The sequence below is a fragment of the Typopeltis vanoorti genome, chromosome 25 (assembly GCF_054136105.1).
Source record: "Typopeltis vanoorti isolate ZY-2024b chromosome 25, IOZ_Tvanoo_1.0, whole genome shotgun sequence".
NCBI lineage: Eukaryota > Metazoa > Arthropoda > Arachnida > Uropygi > Thelyphonidae > Typopeltis > Typopeltis vanoorti.
The window spans coordinates 16300998-16323398 of record NC_143573.1 but is presented as its reverse complement, the minus strand read 5'-3'; the positions used below and the strand labels follow the sequence as shown (position 1 = coordinate 16323398).

The following is a 22401-nucleotide window of genomic DNA, read 5'->3' as shown; positions in this document are numbered from 1 at the left end:
TCACATCATTCCGTAAAATTTTGCCTGTCATCTTTGTATTCTGCAGAATTCAGAACAATGATGCTCTTATCCTATCTAATATTTAGTAGAACTATTTAATCTATTTTTGCATTGTTTTTACTGGGTGGTTTTGCTTGAAGAAGTGTAGAAGCTGAAGGCAGAAAAAATCTACTATATCTTTAGGGACTCTTTGTGAAGGCCTTTCATTGGCTATGATATCCAGTTTTGGAATCCTGCTTGGTGATAATGCAAAATTTGAAACCTCATGAAAGAATGTTGAGTTCAGAATTGGATAATAGACATGGGGAGACATGTTGACAACTATTTTGTTATAGGATAAGTGATCACTGACACTGTTTTTTTTTTTTTTTTTTTTTTTTTTTTTTTTTCATTGATCAGGTTTTGTTAGTTTTATCTTCATTCTTACACATATCTGTAGTATTTTCTAACTGTAGATATGTGTTCCAATTTTTCATAGATGAGCCTGTCTAAACTGTTTCAAATATTCTCAGGTAAGAAGGAAGATAATTCTGAAATGAAGTGTGTACAACTGGCTATCGATTCGGTTTAATAATAAAAGTTTATAATGACATTTTTATTATGTCTGTTTCTGACACTTCTAGGATTCCAATATCTGGAGGGTGATAATGCTGTAAAATGTTTCATTAATGATGCTGCACACTCAGCTATTACATCACAATAGAAAGAAGACAGTTATTTCTTTGACGTAACTAAAACTGAACATACTAAATTGACTGTGTACCTTGTAAATATTACCCTACATGTGGCCCTCTCATTATCTATAAGTATAAACGAAATGTCTAAAAATCATCAAAGTGTGTGATATGTATACATGCACACAGATATATTTCTATTTGCAATATTATTATCCAAATCCTAAAATAAATAATTTTTTGTTGAATTTTGAAAAAACACACAGAAATAGATTTCTATTTGCAATTGTATTATCCAAGCCATAAAATCAATAGTTTCTTTTGTTGAATTGTGAAATCAGCACAAAGTATGTTAAAAAATTTTCTGCATATAATGCCTTGAGTATTTTTGATTTTTTGTAAGAGGTGAATAGTTACCATTAGGATTGCAAAAATGCCACAATTCCATTTGCACAAGATTGGAAATAAGAGCTTATTTATTTTAATTTCAGTTGCTGGTACATTAGAAACCCGATATAATTGCTGTCAAGGTGATTCCCAAACAGAAGGATGTTGTCTTGCACCAGTAAGTAAAAAAAAAAAAAAAAAAAAAAGTAATAATTAAATAATAATTCATTGGATTATAATCAGAAAAACTTTTGAAAACTTTGTGAAATATTTTCTTTGCAAAGCTTTATAATACCATCAGAGTATGGAATGTACACAGATCTCTTTAACTCTCTTGAGGGATTGCAGGCATACTCACTTAATGTGATTGTAAGAACATAACTCACAGCTTTCTTCAGTTTTCATTAAGCATTATTAATCCAAAGTCAGATTGGATTAATTGACATTATTTCATACAGTAATGATGCAACATCCAGTTTTTGTTTGCCTTTTATAGTTCAGTAAAATTTGTCATGAACATTAGTTTTCTTACACCAATAATACTAGCAAGCCAATGAGCAGGCTTATCGTTCTCATGCTCCACGTATTATCGCTTTTGTACTGATCCTCCAAAATCCCATTGGAAGTTGAAATGTCTGTCATATCATTTCATAATATCTCCTCGTCTTGATATTGCTTTAATCACTCATCACACTGGAAATTAGGGAACCAAATTTGTGCACAATAGCCCATGCATGGACTGACCAATGTCTTGTACAGTTATATAACTACCCACGTATTCCTGCTTGTCGGTATTTTTCTGATGCTAGCTAGTCTTTACCACTTTAAGCAGCACTGCACCCTATGAACTTTTGAGTCTATCAACCATCACTCCAAATGCCAAATTTCATCCTTTTCCTGAAGCAAAGTTCAACAGCTACTTAAATTTTTCTTGAGAGACTAAACAACATCACTTTTCATCATCAGCAAACAATTGAATATCTCCTTTTGCTCAACATTAAGTATCATTAAAAAATAAGTTAAACAATGAAAACTCCCCAGAACAGAATCCTGTGTCACTTTACTTCTGGAACGTTGCATTCTTTCACAAATTGCTGGTATCATTAAGATAACCATTTTCTCCATCTAATCAATTTATTATCCATCCCCTGTCCTAAATATTTCCACCAATTTGCCATGCAGTAATTTATTAAATACTCTTTTCAAAGTCCAAGAATAACGCCATATAGCATCTCCTTTATACATCATATTTATTAGTTTATCATGAAATGCAAGTACATTGGCAAAGCAATGCCTACCGCACACAAATCCGTTCTGACCACCAGAGAGAGCCCTATATCTCTTGATCCATTCCTATACTCTATTCCTAGCCAGTTACTCAAGTACTTTCACTAATAACTGCAAATACACTTCTTCAACCAGGATCAGTCCACTGATGGACAAAGGTCTTCCCTAATTTTCTCCCTTCCATCCTATTTTCAGCTTTCCTCATCCATTGCATTCTGGCAATCTTAACAATTTCATCTTGCCATCTCTTCCTTGGTCTTTTCCTTTTTCAATAATTTAGGTGATCTTGCATTCTTATGTCGTGCAATATGTCCAGCACATCTCCATTTTGAATGCATAATATAACTGATGGTGTCCTGTGCACATGTTCTCGATCTTATCAAATGGTAGGGTATCCATTCTGTAAATGTCACACTGAGCATATTCCTTTCTATTCTTCTGAATAACTTTCAATTTGTGAATCATTTCGAGTTAAATTCCAGGCTTAACTACCATATGTAATTATAGGTGAGATACACTGATCGAAAGCTTTCCCCTTCAAACTAATTGGAATATCACTTGAAGATACCCTTCATCCTTTCAAAAGCCATCCAACCTTGCTATATCTTTCTTTTTATTGCTTCTGTTTGTCTTACAGATCTGTGCAGATACACAGATAGGTCTAATTGGAAGCATCATTTTGATGTAGCAGCAATATTTTGTTTTCCTTCCCCTCTTAGAGACCTCCCTCCCTCCCTCTTGCTGGAATACCATCCATTCAACAACCCGGTCAAGGACATAGCTCTTTTGCACATTTTCTAAAAATATCTGGTGATATATTAGAATTACTATTTTCCAGTATTAAACCACTCACAAAGAAGTCAAAAAGAAATTATGTTGTAATTTGACTAGTTTCATGAAAAAAACTGCTTCGCTTCATTAGGAAATAACACAAATGAATTAAACTACAAGCAAAGTAATAATTAACATTTCTATTTCTAGTGAAGAATATTTGAAAACATTTAAACAATGGAAAGTGTGCATTCACTGTTACACTGGCTGCTGGTTCGTGAGTTGCTATATACTGCTGGTAGATGCAAGTATGTCATAATGGATTAAGGAAGACAAGATGTAATATAAAATCATCCCTTGTTTTTTGTTATGCTGCAGAGGATACTTCACCATTTCAGCTGATTCTTTGAATGGTCTTGAGTAAAAGCAGTAATCAATGTGGAGTGTTTCAGTTTGTTACCATTACTACTAGATGTTTTGTATCTGTATGTGCTTTCTTTCATTCTCAATGTCCTTGATGTATTCTGATCTGCATGTTTGTTCTATGTAGTGTCATAGGTCTTCTATCATTATATTAAGGTCTTCTGGAGTGTTTGCAAAAATTATGATATCATCTGCATATCTTAGATGTGTTAAGTTTCTGTTATTAATTTTTATACCAAGGTTTGTCCAGTTTATATTATTAAATATTTCTTGAAGGACTGCTGTAAAGATTTTGGGTAATAGAGAGTCAGTGTCACCCACAATTGCAACTGATCTTGTAGACACCTGGTTTTTTAAGTGGTGAATGTGCTGGTTTAGGAGGTTTCAGATGATTGGAGATTTTGTTGATTGGGAATAAAGCGACTTTTCTGCAATAGATTAACATTTCTATTAAGGTGTAGAAACAATGGTGTCATCCCTTGTTTTTTGAAATTGTATGTGCGGCAGTTCACTACTAAGCGTGCATTAAGAATTTACTGATACATGGAAGTCACATTACTCAAAGAACATATAGTGCACACAAGGTATGAGCTTTTAGAAATAGACAACCTAACATACAGTCTTCATACAGATTTATCTTCTTCTTTTCCTGCAAACATTTGGAATAGTTGGACAGACTTTCATATGAAAAATCAGAACACATTAGTACTGTAAGTAAAGAAAGAATGAAGTAGAAGCTTTCAAACCTTATCATTGAAAGAAACAACCATAATGATAGATTACCACTCAATAAAATAGTTATAAACAAGTCCTCAGAAAAGTTATCTGATCCTGAAATGAACATTCTTTTCCATGGTTTCAATTTTGCAATCTCCCCGTGCAATGTTGTACAGCTATAGTACATGTCAGTAGTAGCCATAAAATATATATATATATATATCACTCCCCTTAAACAGTAGTGGAATATCCATGCAACATAGCTGTGTTTTGTTTTCTTCCCAAAAAGGTGATTCATCACATTAAAGGTACAAAGCAACCACTTCAGATAATTTATAATTTTTTGATAATAAAAAAAGTGATTATTATGAATCAGAAATTTTGTGAGATTTGGGATAATTAAGCAGAATTAATTTACAAAATTACTACATCCACCTATAAAAGAAAAATCAGCCTTTCTGTTCTGAATTATTTAAAAGAATGTAACTGGAATTTTCTGACTTAAACTAGTTATTACTTGCAGCTCTTTAGTGTGACTTCTGAGAATTGTATCATCTTAAGATCACAATTGTGATTAATAATCACATGTAACTCTCAGCCTGGTGTTTGTTAGGATTATCTAGTATATATCTAAGGATTTCTGTCTAGTAACTAGAAACGATTATTATATATATTATTAAAGATTTCAGAAATGCAACCGTCAGCAGTTGTAATAATCAAGACTTATTTTAATAGGAAAAAAACACCTTCAACAATATTAGATACGAAAATATAAAATGAAATCTATTTTTATTTACTTTTTGTTGTAATTTTTATTCATTTTAGCATGATCTTAAAATCCTGCTCTAGAGACAAACATGGAAACCATTCAAGACACTTCAGAACTCTAATAAGCAGTGCTGCTATGGTCTCACATTAGACATCAAAATTCATTCTTTTACCTGAAAATAATTACAAGCATCCATGCCCACTGAGAGTTTCAAATCCACAGCTCATTGGTGGGAGAAGGTATGCTATCTAGTCGGTTGTTAACAACATGATATTTCTGGTTACAGTTTATTTTTGAACAGTTCATAAGAGAAGAAACTAATTATATATTTCACTTTGGGAACATGCATATATGTGTATATATATACAGTCATCCTTCGACTTACGTCCGTGATCCCATAAGGGAATAAATAACAATTTCGGCTGTACTTTCGAACAAGACGCAAGTGAGCGTAAAGTAAAGCACGCACAGGGGCAACAGCTCTTTCAGCGGCTACCTCCCTCGGTAGTCAGCACATGTCTTCAACAGTTCCTCTGTTGATTTTGTTTTTGAAAAATGGGTTATTTGTATATTAATCGTTTAACTATTTCGCGTTGTTTTGTGCATCATGGCCCCTACACGCACAATCAAATAACTTAGTGAAGAATTACAGAAAAAGAAACGAGCAATTGATCTTGAAATGAAGTTGCAAGTTATAAAACAACATGAAGCTGGTAAGCCCGTCAATGTGATCACACATGACTTCGGATAGTCTCATTCTACAGAAACGCCCATTTTGAAAAATAAGGATAAAATCATAGAGGATGTGAAAGGATCTGCTTCCTTTAAATCAATGACAAGGTCCTATCGGTGATATGGAAAAGCTACTTGCATCATGGATAGAGGACCTGAACCAAAAGTGCATACCCCTTATCACTATGATCATAACCGCTAAGGCACTAAGTCTCTTCAACATGTTGAAGAGGAAGAAAATAGGACCCGATTACGACTGCAAATTCAACACTTCTTCCGGTTGGTTCATGAGATTCAAGCAGCTTTTTGCCCTGCATAATGTAAAAATGTATGGGAATCTACAAGTGCTTAGAAGGCTGCCAAGGAGTTTGTGAGAAATTTGGATAAAATTATTATGGACGAAAATTATTTGCCACAGCAAGTATTTAATATGGATGAGATGTCCTTCTTTCAGAAAAAAATGCCCAATCGAACATTCATCCACAAAAAGCTAAAATCTATACCTAGTTTCAAAGCGCTTAATGCCTGCATTATGATTCTGTTAAGAGTAATGTGGCTGGATATAAACTGAAACCATTTGTGATATAGCACAGTGAGAATCCACGAATCTTCAAAAACATTAGGAAGCATGCTCCTAGTTCATTATCAGAGCAATAAGAAGTTGTGGATGACACAAAAATTGTCTGAGGATGCCTTAATCAACTGTTATGCGAGTGAAATAAAAAGCTATTGTGTGAAAGAAAATGTAGAATTTAAAATTTTATTAATTCTAGATACTGCTCCAGATCATCTGTCTTATACTTCTTAGGTGATCAATGAAGTAACAATACTTCATTGATTCCAACAATGGATCAGGGAATTTTCGCAGTGTTTTAGTTTTATTATCTACGGAGAGCTTTTTCACAAGCCATTTCTACTACTGAAGGAAATGTCCAGACTCATGCAATTCTGGAAAACGTTTAATATTTATCATGCTATTAGAAATATTGCTGTGGCTTAGGACAAAGTGACCTTTCAATGTATGAGTGGCATATGGAAAGATACATTAAAAATTTTGTGCATGATTTTGGAAGTTTCTAATAGTGGGTCCAACAAACAATCTGAATCTCGAAGTGAATGATGACGACATTATTCAACTCATAGAAAATTCCTCTGAAGAGTTGACTGACAAAGAATTGGTCGAACTGGAAGAAAAACTGTTGCAGATGAGGAAAAACAAGAAAAGGAAGAGGGAAAAGAGAAACAGGAAGAGGTAGTTAAATAATTTACAGTGAAGGGTCTTGCAGAAATGTTCTTTGCAGTTAGCGATGTTCTCAAAATGGCTGAAGACATGGACCCCAATGTTGAATGCTACTTAATAATAGAAATGAAAGTACATGATGCATTTGCTTGCTATGAACAAATTTATGATGAAAAGAAGACGAATAAACAAAGCACATTGGACATTTTCATCACAAAAAAAAAAAAAAAGGTTACCAGAGGAGCCACAGCCTGTGGCTTCCTCTACAATCATTACCTTCCACAGGGAAGGTAATGATTGTAGAGGAAGATTTGGGTGATTATTCTCCTGTTTTATAGTGACGGTAACACATAGTACAGTTTTATAATAAGGTTTAAAATTTTAAATGACAATATAATTATTACGGTTAAGTCCCTAACTCCTATAACTCTGTTGATTTAATGTGTCGACTTATGTCCTGCCAGATGGAACGGAACCCTGACATAATCGAGGGATGACTGTATATATACACACGAGGGTGGTCTGAAAAGTTCTCGGCCTCGACCATAGATGGCAACACTATTGGCACAATTTTTTTTTTCTAAGTTGGTATATCTGTCATAAGCATCCATATGAAATTGCAAGTCATTCTATGAAGTAGTTTATTTTATACAGCTGTCTGAAGCAAAAGTGTTGTCTGTATTCATTGAAATGGACAAAACTGAGTATCGCACAGTTATAAAATTCTTTGTAAAGGAAGGTTTAGCGGCAAAGGAAATTCATTTGAAGCTCATAAAAGTTTATGGGCACTCTTCCCCTTCATTTTCGACAATTAAGAAATGGGCTGCAGAGTTTAAATGTTTGCATACCAGCCTTGAAGATGATTCATGTGAAGGACGTCCAAAAAGTGTAACAACACCAGAAATCATTGATCAAGTGCACAATATGATATTGAATGACCGACGAGTCAAAGTGTGTGAAATTGCTGAGACTATAGGCATTTCAAAAGAACATGTAGGATATATTTTGCATGAAGAAATGCAAATGAAAAAGCTTTGATGCAAGATGGGTGCCATGCTTGCTCACAGCAGAGCAAAAACCCACTCGAATGAAAATCTCTGAACCGTTCTTGGAGCGTTTTAACAAGAATAAAACTGATTTTGTGCATTGATTTATTACTATGGATGAGACTTTGATTCACCATTACACACCAGAATCCAAACAGCAGTCAAAACAGTGGACAGGAGCCGGTTGTTCAGTGCCAAAGAAGACAAAGTCGGTTCCATCAGCAGGAAAGGTCATGGCATTGGTGTTTTGGGATGCTAAAGGCATTTTGTTTATTAATTATCTTGAAAAGGGTAAAACAATAGCCCTGGAATATTATTCCGATCTTTTAACCAAACTAGATGAAAAAATTCGTGAGAAAAGACCCGGTTTGCAGAAGAAAAAAATCGTCTTTCATCAGGACAATGCACCTGCCCACAAAAGTGCTTTGGCATTGGGAAAATTAAGGGATCTGCACTGTGAATTTTTCGAACATCCACCCTATTTCCCAGATTTGGCACCCTCTGACTTCTGTCTCTTCCCAAAACTAAAACTCTTCCTCACTGGTCAACGTTTTTCTTTGAATCAAAAGGTGATTGCAGCTATAGAGGAGTATTTTGCAGATCTTACTGAGAACCACTACAGGGATGGGATAATGGTGCTGGAGCATCACTGGAATAAATGTATTAGTCTTAAGGGAGATTATGTGAAAAATAAAAATAATTTTGAAATTATAAATTCGTTTTTCATTGTTAGGCCGAGAACTTCTCAGACTACCTGCGTGTATGTATATATATGTGTGTGTGTGTGTGTGTGTGTGTATATATATATATGTATATATATATATTTAGTAAAGAGAAAGAAAAAACCATGGATAACTCAAGAGGTAAATCAACCTTATTGATGAAAGAAGAACATGGAAAAGAGGAGCAAATGAAGAAGAAAGGTTAAGATATAAAACTTTGGATAAAAGAATCAAACAGTTATGTAAAAGATTGAAAGAAAACTGGATAAATAAGCAGTGCACTGAGACAGAAGAATTACAAAATAGGAACAAAACCAGAGAACTATTCCTGAAAGTGAAAGAACTTAATGGAAAAACAAAATGCACACTGTCTAATAATATCAAGGACAAAGATGGAAACATACTCATTGATAAGGAAAAGTAAATGGAAGATGAGTGGAGTACTTATCAGATCTCTATGATGATGATAATGGTAACATGTTGGATGATTCACCTTAAGTTAAATGTAACAGCAGATACCTCTACCCACAAGAAAGGAGGTAGAACATATAATTAAGAATCTTCCTAATAATAAATCCCCTGGGTGTGATAATATTCCGGCTTAGCTGCTGAAAGCCTTGACTGGCAATAATAACTGTTTAGTGGAATCCATTCAGGACATCTATAAAACAGTACCATTACCTGAAGTTTTTACAACATCTATCTGTATACCAATTTCAAAAGAAACATAATGCACAAAATTGTGAGGATTACAGAACTGTGAGCCTAATATCCCATGCATCTAAAATTATTTTAACCTTCGTTAACAAACAAATTGAAAGAGCCATAAGCAGTGAATTGAGTGAATGACAGAAAGGCCTCAGAAGAGGAATGGGAGCCATTAATGCTATCCTGGAACTAAAAATACTAATAGAAAGATCACTTGAAAGAAATTGGAACATTTACATATGCTTCATAGACTTTCAGAAGGCTTTTGACCAGGTAAAACATAATAAAATGTTCAATATATTAGATAAATTAGACATAGAAGATCATGTACTTAAGATTATAAAAATGATTTACACCAAACAGAAAATGCAGCTGTTTAACTCTGAGACTTCTGAAGTGAAAATAAAAAGAGGAGTTAGACAAGGTTGTATCCTTTCACCAAATCTATTTAATATCTAGTGAGACACTGATGAAAAAGATTGAAAAACAAAAAACTGGAATTAGTATTGTTATGTCCCTTATTTTCATTATATGTTAGTTTGTGTAACCTCAAAGTGATCTCTTATGTGTGACATGTGATATCTCTGGTTCACAAAGGAATAGCCTGAGGGTCGAGCCAAAACCTATGTGGATGATTCTTCCTAACCAACCTCTCGTTAAGCCCTAAGAATATTTATTTTTTGCTGCGCCACTTAGGACCCTTAGATTAATCTAATTGTTAATCAAGTAGTTGGTAGAGAGCTTCGCCAAAGTATCACAAATAATTGCAATCGTGACCGAAAATATACACTGAATGAGTTCCCCACTTAGATCCGTATTATTTTCACAAGTGGTGCATTAAATTCCATACAGACACAGGATTTTATTAAAGAATAGCAAACATTTATTTAACATAAGACATACAATACTATTTACACAAAGAAAGTTTTTCATCCAATAAGGGTTAAGAATTAAATCAAGTTTAACAGTATTAAGTCACTGAAATGAAATTCACACGAAGTTTCAATAAGCCTTATATATATCTCTCCTGATACAACTATTTAACACTGTGAACCTTAATTAAACAATCCCTAATTTTATATCCTCACGCTAGACATAATCTTATAATTCCTATTATAAGCAGACATTAATCTAATACACATTTCATCAGATTACTCATAATATTCCACACACTTGTTTCCCTTTTGTCCTAAAGTCCTCATAATAATTGCCTCTTTGTTCTTTGTTACAATAATTCTATGTGAGATTAAGCTCTTAATTCATACACGTTCTATAGGAAAATCGTACACTCTTAGTCACAAAGGATCGTACAGGCACCATTCAATTAACCTTAATTATTCCATACAAAATATCCTTTATACACCACTAATTTTAGAATTAACAATTTTATTCTTTAAGCATTCACTCCAATGATCAAATTTCTATTATAATATTCTTGGACAAGTTTAACAATTTTCAACCATACAGTGCCTATTCATTTAAAACTTTCTTTAAATCAAATTAATCACTTTCCTACAGTCCTTATTTTTTACTATTCTTAGCCCTTACCACTTCATGCTGTATAGCCTGCTACTATTTGGTGGAAGTTTGGAATCAGAATCTTCGCCAACAACCGTTCCTTCCACATGCTAGCGATGGAATCGGCACCTAGATACGCGGCCGACCACGAAGTAAAAAAAAACCCGGGTCATCCACGAGAATCTCAGGGGCACAACTCAGGAACACAGGACTAAGACCAAAAGACCTCGGGGGGGTCGAACCCTTTTATACCACTCTCCTATAGGCCGCTACCGTAAACTTGGCTGTTCACCCGAGGCACGAACATGCTTGTGACATCACAGCGTCCGATTCTCTCGCTCTCGCCAGCAAGGGACTGTATGGGGTAACAATTTGCTTTCCCCCCCCCCCCTTCTTCTCTTAGAGCATACGTAAACATAAAACTTTCTTGATTGGTTTTTCTTATGTTGTTTTATAAATAAGACAATTTGACCAAAGGTTAAGTATTATTATCAATATAACGTTAGCATACGTTCTTAAATGTTCTTTCCTTGTCTTAAAGTCAACAAGCTTTTTCCTTTTACACTGGTTCATAACACTTCCTTTAAATATTTTACAATTTCTTCCTTTCTTTATCATGTTAATACACTTGATATTAAAGTACACATTACTATTACGTAGATGACAAGTATTTTCAGTAAGCATTGTATATAGTTTATACTCTGCTATACAATGATAAGTAGAATCATGACATTCTAAACTTATCAAGGTATAACAGTATCAATGGTATAAAATAAAACAATCTTAGATATGCTGATGATACCATTCTAATAGCAGAAAACAGAAAGAAACAAATTAATCAAATTACTGCAGCTACTAATTGAAGAAGGTAAAGAATTTGGATTAGATATTAATGCAAAAAAAAAAAAAAAAAATTTATTAAAATCTCAAAAGAAGGCAGATTCGAGCCAGAAATATTCATAAACAATATGAAAATTGAACATACAACAGAATACAAATATTTAGGCACTACTTTACTGCAGATGGAAAGCAAGATAAAGAAATAAAAATAAGAACAGCCATTGCTAAAGATGCATTCTGGAAAAATAAAGATCTGCTCAGAAGTTCTGTGAGTATCGAGACAAAGAAAAGAATGATAAGAACATTAGTGTGGCCAATTTTTACATATGGAAGTGAGACCTGATATTCAAGAAGAGAATAAGGCAATAGATAATGGCCTTTGAAATGCAGTGCTATAGGAGAGCTCTGAAAATCCCATGGACAAAACATGTAACAAATACATATGTCCTACAGAGAATGAGAACACGGAGATCTTTATTACAGGAAATGACCCAGAGAAAGATAGATGAGATTGGCAGGACATGTACTGAGAGGTTCAGCAGGACAGAGGATATTAACAGTTTTAGAAGGAAAAATTATGGGAAAAGGATCAAGAGGCAAAATAAACAAAAGACATGGTTTGAAGATATAAGATCATGGACAGAATCACATGGCTATTCCGAAGCAAAAAGGAAAGCCACCAACAGAGAGAACTGGAAAGACATAGTGCTGCACCCTCTCACTGAGAAGAAAGAGAATTAAATATAAAATTTAAAATTTCTTAGGGTCATAAAATTCTGTTATTGGAGTGAAAGATAAAGAGTAGTATTGCAGCCGCAAATGGCAATTTAGTTTATGCTGATTTACATTATTATGATAGCATTTTGTGTAATTTTATTATAATTTCTTTGATATAATTACTCAAAAGTGCACCTATGATCTTAAACTAGCTTTCTAAATGATAACAACATACAATCTGTCTTTTCTATGCAGGAAAAATGGAGTCATTTTCAAAATACACATATATTCAATAGCTGAAACACCTCATATTCTGAATTAGTTCAGATAAAATGTATATATGTCAGACATCTGGATGGGTGTCTAAGTATGCAGAAAAATTGTGAGCAGTTCACAGAATAAATATTCTTAAATACGGTGCCATTTCTTCTTAAACCACCCTATTCCAGTTTTGTAAATATTAATATTCCATCAACAGAACCTGTAGTATCTAAGGAAGAAAGAATAATTGCAACCTTTTAAGACGAAACAGAAATTAGGAAACTTACTGATCAATAAAATATTACTTTCACTGTATAAGAATGAAAATATTATGAAAATCTAATTAAAATCTAAATAAATACATCAAAAGTATTTTTTTTTTTTTAATTTTTCTTGCACTGCATTTACTTTTCGTATATCGGTATCAATGCAATATCCTTTCAATTTCCTAGCAAATAACATTTTCAACAAATTTTGTCCATGGTGAATATTTTGCACGATGAATTGTCTGTGAACCTATAAATTGGCAGATCTGTAGAGATCCATCGGAACAGATCAAGAACGTTGAGATTGTAAGAAAGCACAAATCAGGACTGGCAGCACATACAAAACATCTAGTAGAATGGCAACAAACTTAAATGCTCCACATTGATTTCTGCTTTTACTCAAGACTATTCAAAGATTAGTTGAAATGGTGAAGTATCCTACAGTGGAACAAAAAAACAAGGGATGATTTTGCATGATATCTTTTCTTTCTTGATCCATCACAACACACTTTTATCTATGAAACAGAAATTAGGAAACTCACTGAGCAATAAAATATTACTTTCACTGTATAAGAATGAAAATATTATGAAAATCTACACCATTACATTAAAAAAAAAACTTTCGTTTTTTAATTTATCTTGCACTGCCTTTACTTTTCATATATCCAGAAACCCACGAACCAACAGCCAGATTAACAGCAAATGCATGCTCTCCATTGTTTAAATGTTTTCAAATATTCTTTATTAGAATCATTATTACTTTGCTTTTAGTTTTTTAATTTATTTATGCTATTTCCTGATGAAGTGAAACAAACTTTTTCTTTGTGTGGAATTTTTTCTTGACTATTATTGACCTTTCTTGCCACTTTGCCTCTACTAACCATCACATTGAGTGGGATAAGAGCCTTATGCCCTATATAGAAGATAACTACCATTCAAGAACTTTCAAGGAAGCAGCTATAGTTGCCCATAAAACCGAAAACCTAAACAAGAATCAAGGTCTAACCTAACCAGAAATTTGGAAAGCTTTAATCAGATCATTAAACATCAAAGAAATGAACTTTCATGACAATTACATCATGAGCCATAACGAATAAATCACGTTCCCGAGACACGTGCATTGCCTCGTTCAATACTAATTTTTTGTATGTATTAGAACCATCAGTTATAACCTAGTCTGTTACCTTCATATAGCTTACTAGTTTGTATTCCCTGAAGATGCCGATAGAAAAAAATTGGCAAAACATGTAGGACGATAAAATAAAGCTACTTGATGAACGTTATATAAAAAAAGTGTAATAGTCTTATGAACTTTTTCTTTATTCTAATGTGTCCTTTCTCCACAGAAGCCTACACAATGAGATATCTGGTTATGTCATTAATTTCCACAGCCTTATTAACATTTATCTTACACTGCATTTACTTTTTATACACTTTATACGTCGGTGCTTTCACTTGTGGTTTCTTACATTTCCTTCCATGTTGCATACTATCATTCACGTTGGTCTGATATACACTGATAGTACTCATTAAATAATTCCTATACATCTTTTGTCATAGCTGCCTTGTTACCATAACCATCTGCCAGCGTTAACTTTCCATAATTATTCTTTCTTTTGCTTGTCACATATTAGATTATATGGTCAGCATGAGGAAATTTAAGGGAAAAAATTCAAGGGAATTAGAAAATTCCCTTGAATTTTTGCCTAACTGGCCAATGTCTTTTGATATTTGCATTTATCAGGCTACTCACTGTCTTCTAATGAGTAGCCTGATAATTTTTTTCTCCTCGCGCATCTTATTACGAACTTTCTTATCCTCTACACAATAACTTTTACTTATGTGTGACCTAATTTCATTGTTCATTTCTTCATTCATTTATTCACCTAACTCTTAATAAACAATTACGCATTTCTTGTATCAGATGTATCTTAATGAATAATTTTCATACTCTCTCAGTCTCTTTTATTCCATAGCTCATCATACTGTGGTATTGATGTTAGTTGACTATGTAGCTTCCCACAATCACCTGATTTATAATTCCAGATATACTCCCTGTGTTACCACCTTCCGACTTTGTATCTCAAGGTAACCGTTACCAGCTGCAGCACATCCTGTGAGTATGTGTTGCCAGTTGGTGACAGTTATCCAGGCCTCTAAAACCTTACGTTGCATACATCACATGCTGGGTAGGATAGTTTTCCCTCAGAAGCCATACCAGTTCATTCATTCTGGGTTTTTTTGCACATAATCTCTTTCTCTTTCCAGTCCACATTCTTGTAATTAAAATCCCTCATTAGGATCATCCTCCTTTTACTTTCTCAACTAATTTGTCTGAACATCTCACAATTGTTGCTTTCTACATTTCCAGGACTATATCTATGACTAGGGCTTAACAAATACACTCATGCACTCTCCTGTGGCAAGTAGATTTTGCCAGCTGATGAGTAGCTGTACACTGGACAAAATAAGTTATTTTTATAAAAAAATAACTTTTCTAAACACAACATTTTTAATTTTAAGGAAACACAGATTCAGCACCACTAATCACTTCATAGAACTCCTGACTTATTAGGACATGCCATTTTTAAAAAAATGAGGAGTGTTTAGGTGAGTACATTTTTTGCATGGTGAGTTGGGATGCATAATTTGTCAAACTCTGCCTATTTTAGTCTTGTTCAAAATTTCTTGCAATCCATTACATGTATTGCAATTTTCCAGTATTGTTAATGACTGCAGAGTCATTGCCCAAGTTTTGCTTATATCAAATATATGAGGGTATGCTGACTCATTTAGTGTGACAATTTTAGCTACCTCCTCTTTCAGTACTCCTTCCATTAATATATAAACATAAGTTCATATACGATACCATAAATCATGATCATATCCAGGTATTTGCTTATGCTTGGAATCGCCGAACTTTATATAGTTTCTATATTCGGCTAAGAAACAATATAGGATGTAATATCCCTTAACTTAAATAAGTTCATGTCGCCGAATTGAAGCCTTTGGCTCTTCATATAATTAGTAATTTATTAGGATACCTTCTTAGCAATTCTCATAGAAGGAATGTAAGTTCTGTTCGCTACAAACTTGTTAACTAGGTCTACCTACTCACTGATGAGACCTCAATAAAGATTGAAACCGGTCTGGGTAGTGACCTTCTCTCATAATGTAGATATGAGAGAAGGTCACTTCTGTCATAATTCTAAGAGCAGTAATACAGCTCTTAGAAGCTAAGTTCACATTATGGGTAAATACCAAGAATAGTGATTGGAGCTTTCTCCACCCTCACTGTGAGTTGCCTCAGTTTGCACTACCAAATGGGTCAGGTGTTGCGCTATCCAGGTATTTGCTTTTGCTTGGAATTGCCGAACTTTTTATAGTTTCTATATTTGGCTAAGAAACAATATGGGATGTAATATCCCTTAATTTAAATATGATCATATCATTATTCCCTTTCACTATCTTACTAATCCATGACCTTGCAAACTTTTCCTTTCCATCACTATACTTCTCCAGACATGACTGGTCCCATTCTCTTGGAAGCCATCCTACCATAACTCCCTCCTCATCTGTTTGCTGTACTATACCTCTCTGCCTGTTCTAGCCTCTTCCATTGTGTTATACTCAATTACCCCCCCCCATCTCATGCAATCCATCGATCTGATTCACTGTAATTACTTTAACTCCCCCCCCCCCCCATATTCTCCTTTGACAACCTGCTGCTCTATCTATCCTTACATGCTCGCTTTATCCTGTCTGTGCATAATGCTTTCTCTTAAGCAGCACTCAGTTCAAATGTCAAACACTGGACCCATTTAAATACAGCCTGTCTATTTTATTTTATTTTATACTAGGTAGATGGCATTGGTCTAGTTGCAGTTTGTTGTAGTCGGTGAATTTGCGTGGTGGAGACATAGTTTTAGAGTAGATGCCCTCCCTCGATGAGTCTTTGGACTCCCTGGAGGTGTCACATAATAATAATAATAATAAAAATAATATTTTGTACATACATATTACTAATTTATCTCTTTATAACTATTCGTTAATACTTTGTGCACTGCTGTAACATTTGGTATCGTACAGTGTGACCTTTACTGTCCTTAAGCCACTAAACGATAAATCAATCAGTCAACCTATTAGCAACTTTTCTTTAAATTAGTCTGTTAGCTGTTGGAACTAATATTGTCATCTCTTATGTTTTGGTCTTCTAACTGCATGAATCCATCTCTATCTTGATTTTTTTCTTGGTCTCTTTTTTGCCATCCTGGCATTAAACAACTGCTTTGCTAACCTTTCCTCTCCCATTCTATTTAAATGACCTGAGATTTCTGATGGAAGAAAGCATACAAAAAAATTGTAAGAAAACTAATTATGTGTAAAAATATATAAACAACAATAAGAATACAGAAGTTAAATTTCAGGAAGGTGGCGAAATGTTCTGGAGGCTATTGAAAAGGCTAAGAAATGGAGGGAAAAAAGACTTCAGAAAGAATCAGATGATAAAGATGACATGAAAACCGAAGATAAGAATATTTTAGATTGAGGAGTAATTAACTTTGCAAGACTGTTAAATAAAACAAGCAATGACTGAACAATGGTAGAAAATATTCTTGAGGAATGTTAACAGGAGTATCTTCCATGCCGAATTCTGTTAAAAGCTTTAGCAAAGTCAAAAAAAGTATTGTGATAAATTCATTGTTCTTATCTAACTCAGCTATGATATTACAAAATGTGAACTAGTTACTTAAACATGACCTTCCCTTATTAAACCTATGCTGTTCATTGCGCAAAGTATAGATTTTCTGTCATTCATTTCTGTATGTGAGCTCTTACTAACTTTTCCAAAAACCTTCACCACCACTCCAGAGATACTGATAGGTTGATAGTTATACATCACTCTTTGCACCATCCTTGTTCAGTGGGATTATTGTATGTTTTTTTTCACTCATGTGGAATCTACCCTGTGCTTAGACTCAAATTATACAGCCAGGTCAAAGGGACAGCCAGTTTTCAGCTGGACACTCTTTTAACATCCATGCTGATATCCCATCAGTCCCTATTGCTGAATTCATATTCAGGTTATGCAATGGCTCTAGTAACCCTCCCCCTACACACACACACACACATACACCTTCATATAGCTGAATATCTTACTTCACTGTCAGCAGCATCATGCTCAGTGTTGTATACACCTAGTTCACAGTTCTTTACAAAATGGGCACTCATTAGTTGAATAACCTCTACTGTATCTGCTACCTGCAATACCATCTACATTGATGAGAGTTATTTTTTCATATTCATTATTTCTTTTACTTGCAACATAAAGATTGAATTATTTTGAGTTGTGTTTAGTATGCAGAGCCAAGTTCCTTTTCATAACTCACATTTAGTTTGCCTTCTAAATGGAATTCCTTCCATGTGACAGGAGTTCCTTCTGTCACATCATGTGAGAACTACTTAAAGTAGTTATCACTCAGCAGCTCAAGAATTTCGTCTTGTGAGATTTCATTGCTATCCAATCAGTGTTTGGATAATTAAAGTCATCCATGATGATTTTTCATTTAGTATCCATTAGGTTTATTTGATGATGCATTTCATCACTAGCAGTTGATCCACTAGTTGTGTACCTACACCCTACCATGCATTGGATCTTGTTAGACTCACCATAAAGCTTCAAACTCACTATTACATGGAAAACTGTTACTAATATTGCAGTCATAGCTGTCTACCCTTACTGGAATCAAATCATCTGATATCCTTAGTATCACAATCCTCTTCTCCTCTCTTGCCTTTCCTTCCAAAAAAAAATACTGTAATCTTTACACTTAGTACTAGTTAGAACATCTGCTTCTTAGAGTCAAGTGGCACTAATGCTTATAATCTGAGGTCACAACATATTCACTACAGCAACAAACTCAACCCCTTAGTTCCTTATACTCTTGATATTTGTGTGTACAGACATAAATCACCTTCATGCTTTTTTTGTATACTCTCCTCTGTAGTCTGTATGTCTCCATTCAACAGCTTTCATAATCTCTGTTCATATCAAATACTTTGCTTGTGCAGAGAACCTTACACATACATTTTCTATAAAAAAAAAAAACCTGAAAAGAAATTGCATGATACTTTTTATTTATCTATTTTTTATTACAGGGGAACGTGGATTTTTCATCCTACAAATCAGACTGGCAAGAGAATATGCATTTAACATAAGATACTATCCTTGTTTCAACCATAATTTCAAATTTAATGATTAAGATCGACTGATTATTACATAACATGTTATAAGAAGAAGGCACAGATTTTCACCCATAAAATGTTTTATTGTATCAGGATCAGAAAATTAAAAAAAAATAATAATTAATTTTTTATAATATTTTAAACTAGAGATTTGCTTACAGACATTAGTAACCTTCTTTGACAGCAGTACAAAGTCATCAGTCCTGCTGCATTCAGTGTTTCAGCTTTAGATATTTATCAGTAAACATAATATTGCTGTAACTTGAAATTTTGGTCCCTTAATAATACAAGTATACTGCATATTATGTAGTCAGATATTAGAATAAAGGTGTTATATTTTAAATTTCTCTATTCTTTCTACATATTATTGTATGTCTATGTGCTTATATATATGTGATACAATATACAATTTTGTTTTAGGGCCATGTTTTTGAAGGAAATGACCCAGATAATTATACAGGCTTTGTGAAAACACTACCCAAAACTCCTCCATTTGATGGCAATTATAGCGTGTTTTCTCTTGATTGTGAAATGGTAAGTATTTTAATATTTTTGTTTAATCTTTATAGAAGAGTGAACCATTGGCATGTTTACTATGCTCACAATATATATGTATGTTGTTCATGCTGTTACCATTGTAATTGACTTGTAAGCAGCCTTAGCTTCAATTACAAGCTAAGGCTGCTTACAAGTTATGTGCATAATTTGAGATTATAAAGCAACTTTCAGCAAAAACAGTGTTAAGTGAATTTTCAACCCATATTAAACAAATTGCAGTATCCATTTATTCTTATTTTAAACCTTTTTATAGCCACTTCTAGCTATAGGTGTCCTCCAGTTCTCTCCATCTGTTTCTATCCTGAGCTTGTTGGTGCCAGGTGAATTCCAATTGTTTTCCTTATATAGTCTGACCATCTTCTTTCAGGTCTTCACACAGATCTTTTACTTTCATATAGCTGCCACTCCAGTAAAACTTTTGTCCATCTATTATCCTTTTGTAAAGAGGAAGGTTATCATTGCATTTTTCAATAAGCAAGCTTATTGATTGAATATAATATATTGTACTGAAGTTCTTTCTGAAACCAGCTTGTTCAGAAGGTTGTATTAAATTAAGTCTTGTTTCTAATACACTGGTTATAATTCTAGTGAAAAGCTTATGAATATGAGTTAACAAACTAATTGGTCTGTAGTTTTCTTTTTAATTTACTTCATTTTTTTTTTGCAGTAAAATAATGTTTGCATTATTCCATATTTGGGGGTGTTTCTCCTTTTTTGATGCATTTGCTACATCAAAAAAGGAATCTTTTTTGATGTAATCCTTTTCAAATATTTATTGAAAAGGAATTTCAATTCTTGTTTTAGAATATCCTACCTTCTTTAATAATCTCTGGTATTAAACCATCCTCTCTGTCAGCTTTGTTTTTCATTTGTTTTAATGCTTTTCCAATTTCAAAGAGTTCTTCAGCAACATTTAGTTGGAGGCACTTATTTGATTAAGATCACTCAGTCCACTAAGAACATCATGGCAAGAATCTTTTGGGATTGCCAGGGAATTCTCTTGATTGACTTCAAGGAAAAGAATACCACCGTGAATGCAGAAAATTATGCTTCACTCCTGCGCGAACCATAAAGGAGAAGAGATGAGGAATGCTGAGTCATGGTGTTCGTCTGCTTCATGACAATGCTGCAGTCCATATGGTTATTGTTGTGAAAGCTGCAGTGAAGGACTGTGGCTTTCAGAAGATTGAACACCTACTCTACAGCCCAGATGTAGCGCTCGGTGACTACTGCTTTATCTTGAAACTGAAGGAAGAGTTTTGAAGAAGAAAATTTGCAGATGACAATAAGGTGAAAGATGCAATTTTAGGCCATGTGGCATGCCAAGTGCCTGTAATGTTAAAAATTGAATGGCAATTGGATTGTGTTTATGGAGAAGCTTCTCCTTCATGTTTCACCTAGGAAGAGAGTATCAAAGATGACTTTGTGATGGTCGGCCTGTGGAAGTGATGACTGAGGAAAATCTCTCTCTTGTTGAGGAGGAACTGCTCAATGGCAGATGGCTGACGCACAAAGAAATCTCAGCAAGGTTGGGGCTTTTTATAACAACTCAACTGTATTTTGTATCATTCATGAGAAGCTTCACATGACAAAGGTCTGTGCATGGTGGGTGCCCTGACTTCTCTTCAATTCAGGAGTATCGTGTGACCTGTTCCCACAAATTTTTAGAGCTTTGCCAAGGAAATCAGAGAGAATTGCTGGAATCCATTGTCACAAGGGATGAAACCATGGTCCTTGATTATGATCCTCTTTCCAAAAGGGAATCTATGGAGTGGCACAAAGGCAAAGCACTACCAAGAAAAGCCAAGGCCACTCAGTCCACCAAGAAGATCATGACAACAATCTTTTAGGATTGCCAGGGAATTCTTTTGATTAACTTCAAGGAAAGGAATACCACCATGAATGCAGAATATTATGCTTTACTCCTGCACAAACTGTGCAACACCATAAACAAGAAGAGATGAGGAATGCTGAGGCATGGTGTTTACCTGCTTCATGGCAATGTTCCAGTCCATGCAGTTATTGTTGTGAAGGCTGCAGTAAGGACTGTGGCTTTCAAGGGAATGAACACCCACCCTGCAGCCCAGATCTAGCACCCAGTGGCTACTGCTTTGTCTCAAAACTGAAGAAGGACCTTCGAGGAAGAAAATTTACAGATGACAATCAAGTAAAAAATGCAGTTTTAAGCCATTTTGCAGACAAAAGTGCAGACTATTTTTCAAAGGCATAGAAATGTTAATTCAAAGATGTGAAAAGTGTGTTGAAGTAAAGGGAGATTATGTTGAAAAGTGACAGTTGATTTCTTTCTATCACCTCTAAAAGTTAGTCAGGCCAGAAACTTATGGAACCACCCTTGTATAATATTCTTTCTTCCAGATGAAAGATTATTTCTTAAAATTAATACTGTTATTTCAGTAGTTCCTCTTTTCCCTTCTGCAATCAACTGTTTTCTCTTTTCAATGAGGTTTATTGTTTTTTTTTTCTGATAGTTTCCTAGTCCAGCTCCTTTTGTTTTCCTT

At 34.2% G+C, this 22401-nt stretch overlaps 1 protein-coding gene across 2 annotated transcripts in view; it reads left to right on the top strand.

The window, feature by feature from the left end:
- The window catches only part of LOC150092573 (uncharacterized), a 283311-nt gene that overhangs the window by 206139 nt on the left and 54771 nt on the right, over positions 1-22401 (top strand). For both annotated transcript variants that reach the window (XM_090414418.1, XM_090414417.1), the window contains exons 10-11: positions 1166-1239; positions 19745-19858. In XM_090414418.1, coding sequence (XP_090270544.1) covers positions 1166-1239; positions 19745-19858 — 188 coding nt within the window. The remainder of the gene's footprint in view (positions 1-1165; positions 1240-19744; positions 19859-22401) is intronic.